At 50.9% G+C, this 16,071-nt stretch overlaps 6 protein-coding genes across 6 annotated transcripts; 5 read left to right on the forward strand and 1 right to left on the reverse strand.

The window, feature by feature from the left end:
- Positions 1–63: 63 nt before the first annotated feature.
- K460DRAFT_278274 (arylsulfatase-like protein) lies at positions 64–2,045 on the forward strand (the record flags this gene model as incomplete). Its single annotated transcript, XM_040928238.1, has 5 exons — positions 64–388; positions 438–598; positions 647–1,475; positions 1,524–1,633; positions 1,692–2,045. 5 exons carry the CDS (start codon positions 64–66, stop codon positions 2,043–2,045), a joined length of 1,779 nt encoding a protein of 592 aa, XP_040791763.1.
- A 175-nt stretch (positions 2,046–2,220) lies between these two features.
- Positions 2,221–4,229, forward strand: K460DRAFT_330933 (MFS general substrate transporter). Its single transcript, XM_040930790.1, has 2 exons — positions 2,221–3,984; positions 4,033–4,229. The coding sequence occupies exons 1-2, from the start codon at positions 2,334–2,336 to the stop codon at positions 4,098–4,100; spliced, it is 1,719 nt and encodes a 572-aa protein (XP_040791764.1). The 5' UTR covers positions 2,221–2,333; the 3' UTR covers positions 4,101–4,229.
- A 430-nt stretch (positions 4,230–4,659) lies between these two features.
- On the forward strand, positions 4,660–6,771 carry K460DRAFT_330936 (uncharacterized protein). Its single transcript, XM_040930791.1, has 2 exons — positions 4,660–5,334; positions 5,387–6,771. Exons 1-2 carry the CDS (start codon positions 5,047–5,049, stop codon positions 6,296–6,298), a joined length of 1,200 nt encoding a protein of 399 aa, XP_040791765.1. The 5' UTR covers positions 4,660–5,046; the 3' UTR covers positions 6,299–6,771.
- Positions 6,772–7,608: 837 nt separating this feature from the next.
- On the forward strand, positions 7,609–8,469 carry K460DRAFT_330940 (kinase-like protein; the record flags this gene model as incomplete). The annotated part of the gene is made up of 3 exons (XM_040930792.1): positions 7,609–7,783; positions 7,835–8,055; positions 8,107–8,469. 3 exons carry the CDS (start codon positions 7,609–7,611, stop codon positions 8,467–8,469), a joined length of 759 nt encoding a protein of 252 aa, XP_040791766.1.
- Positions 8,470–9,681: 1,212 nt separating this feature from the next.
- Positions 9,682–11,292, forward strand: K460DRAFT_354077 (MFS general substrate transporter; the record flags this gene model as incomplete). The annotated part of the gene is made up of 3 exons (XM_040931761.1): positions 9,682–9,831; positions 9,881–10,267; positions 10,318–11,292. The coding sequence occupies 3 exons, from the start codon at positions 9,682–9,684 to the stop codon at positions 11,290–11,292; spliced, it is 1,512 nt and encodes a 503-aa protein (XP_040791767.1).
- A 56-nt stretch (positions 11,293–11,348) lies between these two features.
- On the reverse strand, positions 11,349–15,730 carry K460DRAFT_385094 (MFS general substrate transporter; the record flags this gene model as incomplete). Its single annotated transcript, XM_040935524.1, has 3 exons — positions 15,575–15,730; positions 11,575–13,137; positions 11,349–11,404 (listed from the first exon to the last, which is right to left on the reverse strand). The coding sequence occupies exons 1-3, from the start codon at positions 15,669–15,671 to the stop codon at positions 11,349–11,351; spliced, it is 1,716 nt and encodes a 571-aa protein (XP_040791768.1). The 5' UTR covers positions 15,672–15,730.
- Between the last annotated feature and the right edge of the window lie 341 nt (positions 15,731–16,071).

A 16,071-nucleotide genomic window follows, 5' to 3' on the forward strand; every position in this document is an offset into this window, starting at 1 on the left:
GTATGAAGGTACAAACCGAGAGGCCCCTCGATAAACCTCAATCCAGCCCCCTAAAAAAACGAAATGGTCTGGTCATCCCTCTTTTGGGCCAATCTAGGCCTTGGTCTCAATAGCCAGCAAAAACTCACCCCAGAGCACAAATTACAGGTCCCGGGCGGCACACTACATACATCTGGCCGACCAAACATAGTCTTCATCCTTACCGACGACCAGGATCTACACTTGAATTCGCTAGATTACATGCCCTTTGTTCAAAAGCACCTTATTCAGCGAGGTACTCTCTACAAGCAACATTATGCAACGGTCGCCCTTTGCTGCCCCTCGAGGGTTTCGCTCTGGACGGGCAAGACGGCTCACAATACCAATGTGACGGATGTGTTCCCACCATGTGAGTGTAATGGCTACCATATATATCAATGTATGGCTGAAAAGAGCAGACGGCGGTTATCCGAAGTTTGTCAGCCAGGGATTGAATGACAACTTTCTACCTATATGGTTGCAGGATGCCGGATACAATACATACTACACCGGGAAGCTCTTCAACGCGCATACTGTTGATAACTACCACTCGCCTTTTGTAAATGGCTTTACCGGATCGGTGTGCAAAATAAGCTCAAGTTGTCTTTTGCATGCTAATGCATAACAGGATTTCTTGCTTGATCCATATACGTATCAGTACTTGAACTCAACTTATCAGCGGAACAAGGATGCTCCTGTTCGTCACGAAGGCGAGCACACGACTGAACTCCTCGCTCGGAAAACCTACGACTTCCTCAATGATGCCGTCAAAGAAGAGAGGCCGTTCTTCCTGACCGTTGCACCTGTCGCCCCTCACAGCAACGTAAAGTTCAGGTCTACAGAAGGTATCATTGATGATAACGTAGCCGAATTCTCTCCACCAATTCCCCTTGGGCGACATGAACATCTGTTCAACGATGCCAAGGTTCCCCGAACGGAAAATTTCAATCCTAAAGAGCCATCTGGTGTGAATTGGGTTCGTGGTCTTGCTCGCCAGAGCAAGGAAAATGTTGACTTCAATGATCACTTTTACCGCAACCGCCTTCGCGCCTTGCAGGGTATTGATGAGATTGTTGATGGCGTCGTTAGCCGCCTTCGCAAGCATGGCATTTTGGACAATACATACATCGTGTATTCGTCAGACAATGGGTACCACATTGGCCAGCATCGCTTACAGCCGGGAAAAGAGTGTGGGTTCGAGGAAGACATCAATATACCCCTCATGATCCGCGGTCCCAATGTACCTGAGAATGTCACTACGGACATAGTGACAACACACACTGACCTCGCGCCGACATTTCTTCAGCTCATTGGAGCCCCTCTTAGGGCGGACTTTGATGGCGAGGTCATTCCAACCTCAGAAAGTGGCATAGCAAAAGCCAGCGTTAAGCGTCACGAGCATGTAAATGTTGAGTATTGGGGATTTGCGGCAGGTGAAGGAAAGGATTGGGATGGAGGTACGAACAACAGCACTGCCGTTGAAGTTTATATTGACACAATCATAGTCCGGATTCACCACAACAACACCTACAAGGCCTTACGCGTCATCGGCGATTCGTATAACCTATACTACTCCGTCTGGTGCAACAAGGAGCATGAGCTCTACGATCTCAACGTGCGTAATGACGTGTAGTCTCCAAACCGCTGTATCACGGCGACTAACATGAACCTAGAATGACCCGGGTCAACTACGCAATCTTCTCAGCAATAAGCGCAGTCCTAGCCAAACGCTGCTCGGGTTTCCACTCCACAAGGTTGCAGCTAGACTTGACGGGCTGTTGTTTGTGCTAAAGTCATGCAAAGGACGCACATGCATCGAGCCGTGGCGTGCACTGCATCCAGATGGTAACGTGGAGAAGTTACGCGACGCTCTTTCGGCCCGTTTTGATGAGTTTTATGAGGTGCAGCAGAAGAAGATTGAATATAGTCGCTGCGAAGATGGCTACATTATTGATGCCGAAGGGCCCCAGTTTGAGAACGATGGGCTCGTTTATCGCTACAACAGTCATTGGTCTGACTGGGTCTGATCGACTGTAGGAACATAGTGGGCTTGACGTAGATGTTTTTATTTGTTCGGTTCTCGATAACGCAATCCGTTCCTTGTGTTGCAACATCGGCATCCTAGCAGCGATGTTCCGACCCTGCATACGGACGCGGCCGGGCCTGGTCTTCGGATGCACAATGACTCTTCGTTGAAGAAATCTTGTGCTGATGCCGAGGAGATCTAGTCAGTACTGGTAAAAGTATTCTGCGTCTCCCATATTCTTTCATGTCGTCGCATCTCTAATATTCGCACCCTGCTGCCACTGCGTGTTATGGCCTCGGCGGACGCCACTAATAAGACCGAAAGGACCCCGCTTCTATTCTCCTCAAATACTACTTCGTCGGCTAGCAGTATCAGTATACCATCCAGCGACATTTCCGACGATGCATCACATTTTCGACCAAGCTCAGTGCATTCCAAAACCGCACTCGACGAAGAGGCAAGACTCGACTCAACATCCAGTACGACGCCAAGCACAGCGACGGTGTCAGTGGGTCGTATAGTATGCGTTCTCCTCGTAGGCACTTTTATATCCAACGCGGATAGCTCTCTTTTACTCGCGACGCATCCCATCATCGCTTCCGAGTTCAACGCACTCCACGACTCGAGTTGGCTCTTGACCAGTTTCGCCCTCGCGCAAGCATCAACGCAGCCATTGTACGGGAAGCTGAGTGACATATATGGCCGCAAATCTATGCTACTGCTAGCGTACGCGCTGTTTGCGTTCGGGTGCGGTCTGGTGGGCATAGGGGGTTCCATGTCGACTCTGATTCTGGGTCGTGTCATATCAGGAGCGGGCTCAAGTGGCATGACGGCCCTAGTCTCTGTCCTCATCACCGACCTGGCCCCTCTGCGGGATGTGGCAAGCTGGCGCGCATATATCAACGTTGTTGCGACAACGGGTCGTAGTATTGGAGGACCCCTAGGCGGTTGGCTCGCTGATTCTGTGGGTTGGCGATGGTCTTTTCTGGGCCAGGTCCCGCTTGCTGGAATAGCCATCCTTTTGGTTGCAATCACTCTTCCCCCTCGCCCCCATCATCATCTGGATGACGGCTCAGCAAGGAGTAAACTGGCGAGAATCGACTTCATTGGTGCTATTCTGATGACATTGAGTATTCTGGCCCTGCTTATTCCTCTTGAAGTCGGCGGTGATCGTGTTCCATGGTCTTCTCCCATCATCATGGTCTTGCTTATTGGATCCGCTGTGTTTGGTGCACTCTTCTTGGCGACAGAAGCCTGGATAGCCAAGGAGCCGATGCTTCCACTTTCACTATTACGCCAGCGAGATGTAGTAGTCTCGTTTTTCGTCATGTTTTTCCAATCTGCGGCGCAAACCGGACTCATGTTTGCCGTTCCACTGTATTTCCAGGTAACGGCAGGCGCATCAAACACTGTCGCTGGAGCGCATCTTGTCCCTGCAGTGGTAGGCAACGCCGTAGGAGGTATGCTGTCCGGAACCATTATCCACCGCACAGGCCGCTACAAAGCCCTCATCCTTGTGGCCACGATTGTAGCAGCCACTGGATACCTTTTACTGATTCTCCGCTGGCATGGCCACACCAACTGGTTCGAATCCCTCTACATCTTCCCTGGTGGCTTCGGCATGGGCATCGTGCTATCGGCGCTCTTCATCAGCGTCCAAGTATCCATACCCCCGGCTTTCATTGCTATTGCGACTTCAACGCTCTATCTTACATCTTCCGTTGGTTTCTTGGCAGGCATGGCAGGCGTGAGTGCTGTGCTTCAAGAAGCATTGAGCAGGGGCCTCGATCATCGGCTTGTCAAATTGGGGTTCTCCGATCACAAGAGGTGGAAAATTATTGAACGCGCAGTGTCAGACGTGCACTATGCCGACAAAGCGACGCCGTTGATCGGAAAAGCGGTTATAGGATCCTATGTCGAGGCATTGACTTGGACACACGGTATGTGAAGTCGCTCTCGTCTTTGGACCTTGCTAACTCGCCTCGCAGTCGTCTCTCTAGCATGCTCTATTACTGCATTCGTTGGTAGTCTTTTCCTACGACAACATAAATTATAGGGTTATCAATGTAAATGGCTTAGGCAGAGGGCAACGCAAATACAAATCTTGTGCAAACCATTGCGGTTCACTTCAACTTGTTCGACCCAACGGCCAAAGCCTTGTACACCCATCTGTAGTTGAAAACCCACCTGGAATGTAACAACATGGCCCTCTTACTTCCTCGTTTCATTCTCACTTGGCAGCCGTCAGACTTCCTAAGCACGCGAACCCTCCACGTGCGTCCAATCACTTATTTTAATAACCTAGTCATCTCTTTACACCTCGAGCAACTCACTGCAAAGCGACATGGGCGAACAGGTAATCCGAAGAGTCGTACTGTGGTGGTGTTTCTTCTGAAACGCGAGACGGTCGCGCTGGCACGTGCATTGACGTCATGATGCATTTCTCCTACTCCACCTCATATTTCCATTCCGAGCCTATCACAACGGCCATCTCGAGCGCTATGCATTGTTTGCACTTTGTCATGATACCTTCAAATCCTCGCACTAACGCCTCTCGATCATGTCTTCGTTCCATGCGCTACCCCTGTGGCCGCTAATGAAACAGGTACCGTATTGCATGCACCGGCGTGGGACCGCGTGGTTCGCGTCGAGCTCGCTACGAAGACCGTGTGCGACAGTGCAATGCATACAACAACAGCTCCGTGAATTGCGTGTCCGTCGCTCGTTGTCCTCTTGCGCAGCGAGCTCCGCGCAGTGAACAGCCCATTTTGGCCTCTCGCGACACATGTGAGGTCATCGACAAGGATCGAGTCCAGTTCCCGTGTCTGCACCCCAGGAAAGTTTATTATAGGTCATATAGCTCACAAACCCCTCTTCCTCCTCGAGCTTCCCATTTTTCCGAATCATCGTGTCACTTTCTCACAGGTGGCATCTTCGCGACACAAGGTTCAGGCCAGTTATCTGCAATATCGACCCTTTTCCCACTATTATCTCCACAGACCATGTCACGCCCCAAGAGTATGCCCGACTTCACAGCACTCATGGACGCGTCAACGCCGCTATTCGAGAAGCGCATACATAATCGAAGGCAGACATCACCCGAAAGGAAAGCGCATCCAAGGAAGAATCCCAGTATCTCACTGGCTGCTGGATTGATCATGAACGCCGAGACCCCGAAGAGTACGGGACCCCTAAGCTCGCCAACAAGGCAGAGTAGAGAACGGGTGGTAGAGGAAGGCCCGGAAGAGCAGGACGATGGCGGAATCATGTTTTATGCGTATGCGCTGAGGGTATGCCAGCCTCTGCTCAATACGCCCCTCTCAAACTGACAGGCCTTTATAGAGCGACTACGCCAACGCACCACCGCACATTCTTACGTTTGCCTCCGCCGCCATCTGCTCGCAATGGTGGGCCCTCGTCCAGCGGGAATGCCCTGGCTCTGCACGCCCGAGTACGCAGCTCTTCGTTCTCAAGAGCGAAGATATAGACCACGTACAAGATGACCCGAAGTTCTTCCACCTTCGGTACAAGTGGTTCTACACATCGCAGGATAGTCCCAGAACTATGGCGTCTATTATACCGCTGCAGAATGCGAATGGCTACCCAGTCGCTCCGCCGCAACAGCCCATCGAGCAAAAACCTGCGACGTTGGCCATTGATGGCCTGCTTGAGAAGCTGGAGAGACTAGCGAGTGTGGTCGAAACCAATGCGGAGCAGATTCACGCGCTCTCAGTCGCGCAGTCAGCCGGCTTACAAGCCATGCAAGAGATCAACGAGTCGAACAGCACTCAGATCAAGGCTATTGCCGACTCCCAGATTAAGTTGCAAGCGCTCGTCGATCAGAACGCATCCCACTATATTGCCCTCTCGAACACAACATTCCAATCACAAGAGAGGATCAAAGACATCATAAAGACAACCGCAACCCAAATACAAGGCCTCTCAAAGAATCAAGCAAAGCTCGCGAACACGTCGGACACCATGATGCGGGGCATTGACAACCTGAGCACGTCCGTATCGCAGATGAGCTCGAACATAGCCATGTCCGACACGGCCAGTAACCATTCTGCACCGTCTGCGGGTTCATTCAGCTCCATGGCCAACCGAATAAGTCCTGCACCGAGAAAGCTGAATCGAAGGGTCAAGGGCGTGTGGTATGAATATGACACATCTACGCCGACCGGATCACCCAGGAGGAGCGTTAACTTTGTCGACACGCCGCCGAAAAGTCCCGTCACGATGAAGAACGGTTGAAGGCAAGCGCTATCGACTTCATGGAGGATGCATCCTCCGCTATTTAACATATTGAAACCGAGAAGCGCACCAACACCCGATCATCAGGAACCCAGAACCTGGCGTAATAGCAACATGTAAAGGTTCTGCGGCAGCACGATGCGTCAAAATCAGGATGGACTTTGCTCTCACTATGAGTGGCAAAGGGGGCGTTAAAAACGTGCAACAGAGCGGTGAGGACTCCGCCCGTGATCTTGATCGGTCATACAATAGGCGCTGTCATTGGTGTAGAAACAGCCAGGCCAGGAGCTTGGTCACTTGGCCAAATGCGAACAGTAGAAGGCCAATACTGAATAAAAGAGGGGTATGAATGGTACGAGTTTGATTGCGAGGCGAACGGTTGCGAAGACGAGGGGGTAAGGGTGAAGACTAGTGTTATTACTTATGCAACAGTTGAAGATAATAGAGCTTAAGCAGGTTTCCAAGAAAAATTCGATCGTTGATTCGCACATCACGAAACCATGGACGACAGCTTCCACCCTTGCTCCGTCGCCACCCATTTCACTATGACCTCCTTTACCTTCATCTCCAAGTCCTTCCCCTGATTGGGAGCGCCAATATCTTCCATACGTTCTAAACTTTCACGATCCAACCCGTGAAACAAAAACGTCAATGTCGAAGACTTGAAGTCGTGAATCAAAGGGACCGAAGTCTGATTTACCCACTGTCTCCGGAGTCGTGATTGATTGGCTCGAGAGTATACCGCCATCCACGAAAAGAAGATTAGGAGCAAGCTTACAATAGCCGCTGCGTAAGACAACCATGCCCACCTAACGCGGATACAGGTCGTACAGTCGTACAGTCGTACATCTCTATAATCGCGGGTTTAATGAAGCCTTTTTCCCGCTGTTAAGCCAGCCGCAGCCATCTGCACTAGCGCGTCCCAGCCTCTTGCCCGCCATTTGAATTCGTATGACATTCGCCACCGCGTCTCCTGCTAACAATGCACTCCATAATTCGGCGGTATTGCGCTGCTCGGCCGATTTCCAGCTCCCTTAGCATCTCAAGTGTCAGGATGTGTTCATCCATCACCGGCGATTCTGGTCGCGCATATACAGGTGGTACTCTGCTCAGGCGGCAGCCTCACGACAGCCAGTTCGACATATTCAAAGCCGAGTTTATTCACCTGAGAGATCTAGAGAAGATGAGCATGCGCTAATTGGCTGGCTAGTTCAGAGGGCAAGAGCTTCGTCTTCAAACGTGTGCCAAGACGTTTCTTCGATCTATCTCAACGCATAGCCTCTGATTTTCCTCGGTCTGAGAGGCTTCGCATGCATGTAGACTCTAACAGCAAAGAGCCTATACTTATCTACCCCTACTTCCGAGACACTCTGCTTGCTCTACTCAAGAATGATCCTGCCTTCCCGCCAGATGAACGGCCGAAGATTATGCGAGGTGTTGGAGAAGCAATTCAGGAGCTTCATTCGAGGGATTGGGTCCACACTGGTGCTTATTATCCCCCGTCAAACGAGCTTTGGAGCTGATCAATCACGGCAGATATTAAGCCAGATAATGTTCTGGTCAACTGGACATGCGACAACGAGGGCAACAAGATTGTCACAGATGTTGCTCTTGGCGATTTTGACATCGCCTGTCAACTTAAAGACAATGAGGCTCGCCATACCGAACATGCACTGGGTAACGCGATGTGGCGAAGCCCTGAAGCACAGACCGGTATTTGCACAAAGGCGTCAGATATCTACTCGTTGGGGCTAGTAGTGAGTCATGCGTTTCGTTGAGAAGATTGTGCGGCTAATTTGCATCTACAGTACATCTATATCTTAGGAGGGGGTGACCTTCTGGTATTGCACGACTACCAAGAGCTTTTGAAGGCAGGCATTCCCCCAGAGCAAGAAGTAATTACTAAGCACTTCTGTTACTTTGGCCCCGTTCCGGAAAGCCTTTACGAGCAGATCAAAGATGAGAACTGGAGGACTGCTTTAAGAGGGGCGGCGAAGATGGCGGAGGCAGAAGTACAGGAACGACCAATGCTAAGATTAGAGACCTGGGGTCAACAATTGGGCGAAGCGGCAGTGGACCTGCTTTCAAAGACGACGAGTCTCGATCCCAAGAGTCGGTCGACAATCGACCAGGTATTGGCTCTCCCGTTCTGGCAAGATCCTGGCTCGTGAGATTTGCAGCGTAGAGAATGCACTTGCAACCAATGATGGCGCTCACTGTCCTACGCGTCCCTAGCTCTTTCATCGGTCACTTTCACACTTCACTAGTCATGACCTTAGGGGGACGAGATTTCGTGTCGCTATTGACGCAAACCAGCACTAAGTACAACTGGGTATCTTTGACCCTGCTTCGTCTGTTAGGCGAGCTGCGATGTAGAATCTACGAATATGCGATCGGCGACGGCAAAGCCAAGCGGTTGACCTGTCTTTACTTTGTACGGATGAGATAAATCTATCGCCTAGCCTCATCCACACGTCCGCAAACTGCCCACTGCAGTCAACCCGGGTGTCTGTTATCAAGGCGCACAAGCACGACCTCTTTGTTAGTGGAGTAGCAACAACTGACTTAGGTTTGGCATGGCTGGAAGTTTTCGATGGCCAAACAAAGCAGAAAGCGCGCACAGGAGAATACAGAGCTCTAGCAGATGATCGAGCAAAATAAGCTTAAATACGAGGACGAGCTTACTCAATTACGCGAGAAGAGATAGAGGGACAAGCTAGTTGGCGATGCTCTCACCAAAGACCACCAGAGGCTCGTCAAGGTAGCTACTATCATGTCCGCAAACCGCGAAGCCAAACTTGTCCAGGAGCATAGAGAGGCGGCGACGGTGCATACGGAAGCTACGGAGATGCTAGACAAGCAAACAGCACTGGTGAACAAGCTCCGCGAGCAAGTCAACAGGTTCGTCGAATACGAAGGTAGTCATATGCAATAGCTCATGAAAGTATATAATTTCACTTCCACTTTGAATTACCCTCCCAATTAGCAATCACGCCATCCCATGTACATCCTAATAGCGCGGCTCGACAAGCTTCGGAATAAACTTCAGGCAACTGTGCAAGCCCACTATAGTGACTAGTATAACCACCAATTAGAAGATTAAGATGTACAGACCAACAAGTCAGAGTACCCCGTTATCAGATCAAACTACACCATCTTTAGCTTAGTGCTGAGCGAAGAATCCTGCGGTCGGAGATCTGATAACGCTGTTAAATCCGAGCTCCGAAGACCTGCTACTTTGGGATGGCGAAAACAAATGTAAAAACCTGGGTCATGACTCCACCTAGGCGTGTGAAAGCACACACACATATACATATATAATGGCACCTTCCTCATTATTGATTTCCATGCCCCATATCTCATCGATCATTTCCCCCCTAAAGATGGCCCATATCATCGAGACCAAAAAGCCGATGTCCGAGCATGAGAAGACTACTCCAACTCCGTCCATTGTCGATATAGAAGCACCACATTCTATTCACAGCGTCGTGGATCCTAATGACAGACTCGAGCATCTCAAACAGGAGTACGGTGTACGTACCCTTATTTCCAACCCACCATTTCCCACACTAACATGGCCAGGCAACATGGACCTCTCTAACCGACCCCCACGATCCCTACAACTTCCGCCCACGCACCAAGTTCCTCATCGGTGCCATATTCTCGTTCGGTCAACTTATTCCCATAATGTCCGCAAGCATGATTGCCCCTGCGTTACCCGCCATCGCTAAGGACCTCCACGTAAGCGCTTCGACTGCGCAAATGACCATGTCGAGTTACTTCCTCGGCATGGCTTTTGCGCCCCTTTTGATTGCAAGTGCAAGTGAACTGTGGGGGAGGAAGAGAATTTGGGTGATTTGTAACGCAATTTATGTGGTTTGGAATGCGCTGTGTCCCGTGGGCAGGAAGGTCGAGTTGATGATTGTGGCGCGCATTATGGCTGGGGCAGGTGCGAGTGTTGGCGTGACGGTAATAATTTCTTGCAGCCAGCTATCCGTACACGTGGCTAACGACGTTAGTTAAATGGTCCCGTTATGGCGGACATGTACGGTGAGAAACACCGCGGCAAGTCTCTAGCCATGGTAACACTCCTCCCATACCTCGGGCCAGCTCTTGGACCCATCGTCGGTGGCCTGGTGACGCAGCTTGTGCATTGGTCGTGGGTCTTCTGGATCATGAGTATCTTTAATGCCTCCGTCATTGTGCTAGGTCTCATCTGCATCCAGGAATCGTATACCCCGGTTCTCCTCCGTCACAAAGCAGCTACTGAAGGTAACCGTGTCTCAAGCGAACTTTCTGCGAAGATGGAGCGAGTTCGAATAGCCGACCACATGATGCGACCACTGCGCCTCTTCGTTCGGCGACCTATCATCTGGTTCATCGCGCTGACCGGAACCCTTTCTTTCGGCGTGTATACTCTAATGCTGTCGACATATGCCACTCTCTGGATTGACAAGTACGGCCAGTCCGAATTTATCAGTAGCCTGCATTACATATCCCTTGCACTTGGCTCGACGATGTGCGGGCAGATTGGCGGCCACGTTATGGATGCCACCTACAAGAAGATGAGCGACCGAGCGGGCGGAAAAGGTGTGCCCGAGTTCCGCATCCCATATATGCTGCCTGGAATGATCATCATGCCAGCAGGTCTCTTCTGGTACGGATGGTCCGCCGAACGCAAATTATCGTGGATAATGGTCGACATAGGCGTTGTCGTCTTTACTCTTGGCAGCTTTGTTGTAGGGCAGGCGAACAATGCGTATCAGATTGGGGAATTCGCAGAGTACGCTGCGTCAGCGGGTGCTGCAAGCCGGTCGGTATCTTACATCCTAGCCTTTGTCTTTCCAATTTTTGCGCCCGACATGTACGCTAGATTAGGATACGGTTGGGGAAATAGCACGTTGGCTTTTGTTTCGATGGGCGTGGGACTTCCAGCCTGCGCAGCCATGTGGTTTTGGGGTGCCAAATTGAGATCGTTTGGCAGGGAAAAGTAAGCGTTTCATGGACAATGTTTGGAGAAGACTTCTGCGACTCAACAACTACTGGCCGGTCATACATCAAACGTGTAGGAGAGCTCTAAATTCATGAGCGAATATACGCACGTTTCTACCAATCATAGCCATGAAGGCGCAGAGACGAGAAATTACCATCCAAGGAGGAATGTGTAGCTCGTCTCTTGGCATAGATTTGCATATAAGTGTGTTATGGCCGCTACTTTTCGATCACCCGAGGATCATTTTGCGATACTGTTGTCGATTCCTCATCCCCCAATATACTTCCTGCGATCCTGGCGCCCTGTTCAAATAGAGACTCGCGATGCAGCTTCGTCCGCTTGATACCGAAGGAAATCATCAAGCCCAACGCGCTGACGATAGTGTATAAAACCCATGTTCCTCGCAATGCGCTTGTGAAGCCGATGCGGACCACCATTCTTTGGACCCCTGGAAGCTGAGCAACAGTACTAGCTTGTGAGATGGCTTCACCACCCGCAAGCTGATGTGCAAAGTCTTTGGAAATGCCACTGTTGACAAAATTTTCAAGGTGCGGCACCATGAGGAGCTGGAAAACGACTTGGCTGATAACAACACCAATCGCTCCAGACACCATGCGCACAAATCCAAAAGCGGCAGTACCAGTTGCAATATCAGACTCGCGAATACGTGTCTGCAAAGCGATGAGCGGAGCGCCAAAGTTTGGGCCGAACCCGAGTCCTATGACAATCAAGAATCCGATATTCTTCCCAAGGTCAGGGGAGGTATTGAATGAGATGAGAAGTCCCACTCCGATCGTCATTAGAAGTAGGCCAGCCTGCAGCACTTCAAGGAAGCGCCCCGTCTTCTCAATAATGTGACCAGATGCAAACGAAACAGTCGCTAGTGGTATCGCGATAGCCAACATGTATAGCCCCGTAACTGACGGAGTCCGCCCGAGCACGATTTGAAAGTACAACGGAAGAAAATAAGCGACCGAGTTGAACACGAGCGCGTCACAAGCACACACGCCTAACGCGCACATGTTGCTGACATCCCTGAAGATGCGTAGCGGCATAATGGGGTTTCCACCTCGTGTCCCTTCCCACCATTGAGTGACGGGGAATAGGACGTACGCCAGAGAACCAAGGGCGAGGAAGGAAATGACAAGTGGCCTGGAGTACGAGCTAGTGCCGCCAATCTGAAGGCCTACCAAGAGCAGGATGGTAGCAACGAGGATGGTTAAAGTACCGAGCCAGTCCATAGACGCAAGACCGGCCACTAGGGGAGTCTTCGGGTTGTGCAGATGCAGCGTAAAGTAGAGAATGACGATGGAGAAGGACACAATCGGTAGGTTGATGTAGAAGCACCATCGCCAGTTCAACTCTTGCGCAAAGATGCCGCCAAGCACAGGGCCCAAAGCAGATGCAACCGCCCATACGGCGCCTATCGTGCCTAGGTAGAAGGATCGATCGCGGATGCTAAACAAGTCGCTGACGGAGACGTGCACCAACACGATAACGCCGCCTCCACCCAGGCCTTGAACAGCTCGACCAGCGATCAGCATCGCGGCATTTATACTGACAGCGCCGATGATGCTCCCGCCTAGGAAGATGAGGTTCGCTGTCAGAATTACAGGCTTTCTCCCAAAAATATCGGACAGTTTTCCCCAGAAGGGCACTGAAGCGGCATTGGCGAGAAGATAGGCGGACCCAGTCCACGCGTACAGTGAATCCGGAATGTGGAACGAGAGGGATATGGTTGGTAGAGCAGTAGGAAGAAGTACGGTGTCCAGTGCTACCAGAAAGGTGGAGAGACTGAGGGCGATGAATGCGAGCAGTGTTGGGAGAGGTGGTCGGGGCCTGCGAACTGATGAAGGTTGCTTTTTCGTATCAGTCTTACTTGATGAAATGGAAGGGTCCGGCCCAACCTGCCCTTGATGTCCCTCTGGGTCTTTGGTGTCCATAGCAGAGCTGGAGAGAAGAGTGCGGCTCTCTGATTTAACAAGAGACGTGAGCCCTGGAAACGAACCGACCTGTGTACTGGTTGCGCAGTCTTCTGGCACGGATGAACATGCACGAGAAGATACTTGAGGCTCAAGAAAGGGCTGTGGGTGCTGCGTCGATGTGGTCTCTGTTGTTGTAAAGTCCTTTGCTTCGATGGAATGTCGTGAATCCATTAGTCCTCTTCTCCGAACATAAGCTCGAGCCTGATGATCAATGCACCTCCCTTAACCTCTTAAGCACATTTGTCTTGAAAGTGTATGGTTGGTATGAGCATGGGTTCAAGCGGATGAGCTATTGAGACCATCTAGCGGAGAATTTGCGATTCATAAAGGAGCGTAGGTCTCTCCGTGGCATGACCCCTGCGAATAGTTCCATTATAAACGCATGTCCTCGATATTAGACGCAAAGCGGTGCATGACGCCCTGCAGGTTCGAAATCGGGCCGAAATGTCGGAGAGATTGGGATGCTTTATGCGCACAGTTGCCGTATTTATGGGACCAAAATCCTTGGGTGCTTACGCAATGGGAACAGCATCGAAGCTAGGATTTTCCAACGACGTGGGAGTACGCGATGTGGTCCTCATAGCAAAGAATTAAGTCGCCCGTAGATTGTTTGCGCCTAGTGTGGTTCGAAAAAGGTGTTTCTACCTTACTGGTGTCATGAGGGATTTGCGGGTTCTCCAACAAGAACCTAAGAGGCTTGGAGGCGAGCTGCTGTGGTATGTTGTATGTGCGTTCAGCATCATGGCGCAAGGTTTACGCACAACGCGGTTTGGTGTGCTATAGCTGCAGTGTAACAGATTACGAGAGCAAATGCCGCTCCCGAAGAGGGCTAACTTGTGTCACAAACAGCTGGTTAGATCCTTTGCAGGTGCATTAGACCATCCAGCGTCGTCGATCTTCTCTCTACAGCCAATTCTCACACCCCATTAGTGTGATGATGCTACCACGAGGGCACCTGTTTGCATAGTACCTAGGTGAAATGCTTTGCCAATAATTTGTACATACTCTAGAGCAGAGAGCTGAAGGTAGCTAAGCCTAGGTTATGGTAAGGAGAAGGTGACCTGCGAGTCCCGTCGGTTACTCTCGACGGGGTCTGCCAAGAGCAGTACGATCGTAACGTCATTCTGAGAAAACAATCGTTCGTCGAGTAGGCAAAGTGCACCCCGGGATTATTGCGGGGATTTGAATAAGTAATTTTGGGTAAGCCGGTCTGATTGACTTTGATAGTAGCATCAATGTCGCGGATGTTAGCTTCGAGAACACCCAACCGCTGGGGCGTGGCGAGCCTAGAGTGTGCCAATCGAGAAGAGTTTTGTGATTCGCCAATTCAACGTCAAGCTAGGGAACGTATCCCTGTCTGCGAATATGTCGTGTAAGAGGGTATCCATGCTCGATCATCAGGAGGCGCTTGGCTGCGGGAACCATTTTCAAAGAGATGTTCGCAGATGAAGCTTGATGAACGAGCTCATATGGACCTGTAATTTACTAGCCGACCATTGCAGTCGAGCGAGAGTACTGGCTGGCGCATCTGGTGATGCCAAAGCTTACGCCACGTACCTTCAAACCTTGCTTCTGTCTGAGCTGCAGTCGATGGAGTCTCTTCACCGCTTCCTGAGACGAGAATGGCCTGCGAACATGTCGCGGAACGTGCTGCAACTGACGACCCACTACTCCAATTTTCAGCTTGCCGCCCAAGAGAATTGAATGCTTTCTCAAAGTGCATTGTGGCTGATCTCCTCAGCTAACGGCTATCAACATCCGTAGCGCTTGTGTTCGGCACGCTTCGGGGCTGGAAAACCCGATAGGGATGAGACGATGTGTGAAGAGGGAGGGGGAATTTAGTTAAGGGTCTGGCTGCTGACTAGCATGAACGAGCGTAGTAGAGCCTGAACGCCCAGGTTGCCCACGTGCAGGGACGTTATAGCCTGTACCCAAAGACATACCATGACCGCGCTTAATTGATATGGAGGTCACAACGCGGCGCCACGTTGGAGGAATCGATGCCTCTTGCACAGCTTTGTCGCGCAAGTCGAGAGGGCTAGAAAGGAGCCGTGCTCGGCAATGCTTCAAAGCGACCCAAATGTAAGGCGTGCAAAACACCTGCACAGCCAAGACAGCCCGCCAGCGAGAATTTGTTTTGAGACAGGAGCGGTGGCGATGTCTTACAGCATGACAGTCGGTTGCGGCGCTGCGTGGGCGTCAAAGGGTTGCGCAAAACCAGATGATGCCGTTTCAGCGAGGAACGATGAGTGAGACATGTGCGCTGTTCAGTCAGTTTTCATCTACTTGGTGTCGTACATGATCGTTCGTTGTCACGCATAGCCATTCGCTTCCGACACGGTTTGTCGTGCAAAAACGCTGTCCTTCGGGAAAGCGGATGCCTCTCCCGGGTCATTCGTGAAACCTTGGCAAAGAGTTCCCCTAACAGCCATTGTCTTCTAGAGCCGATATTGCGCTGGCATATCTGGAGATGACGGGTGATCAGTCGAGCGGCACGATGATGATGGGAGAGAAAGATGCCAGCGCGATGCGCAGCCAGATGCGGCCCGACCCCGCCATGCATTAGTAAGCACTCAACACTAACGCGCATACATATTGTTACAAGATACCTACACGCTTCACATCGAGCGCATACCTCGTAATTTCATTAATTCATTTTGCATGAATCCTTTCAGAGCTATATTGTCGCCGCATTAAAAACGGTGCTGCTTGTCGACGTGACCCTTGTTCACTCGACGATAGTTTACTCATTATTTGCAGCGGCCGACGCTACTAATCATGTCCAAGTCTTTCTC

The sequence above is a fragment of the Cucurbitaria berberidis genome (assembly GCF_010015615.1).
Source record: "Cucurbitaria berberidis CBS 394.84 unplaced genomic scaffold K460scaffold_2, whole genome shotgun sequence".
Taxonomy (NCBI): domain Eukaryota; kingdom Fungi; phylum Ascomycota; class Dothideomycetes; order Pleosporales; family Cucurbitariaceae; genus Cucurbitaria; species Cucurbitaria berberidis.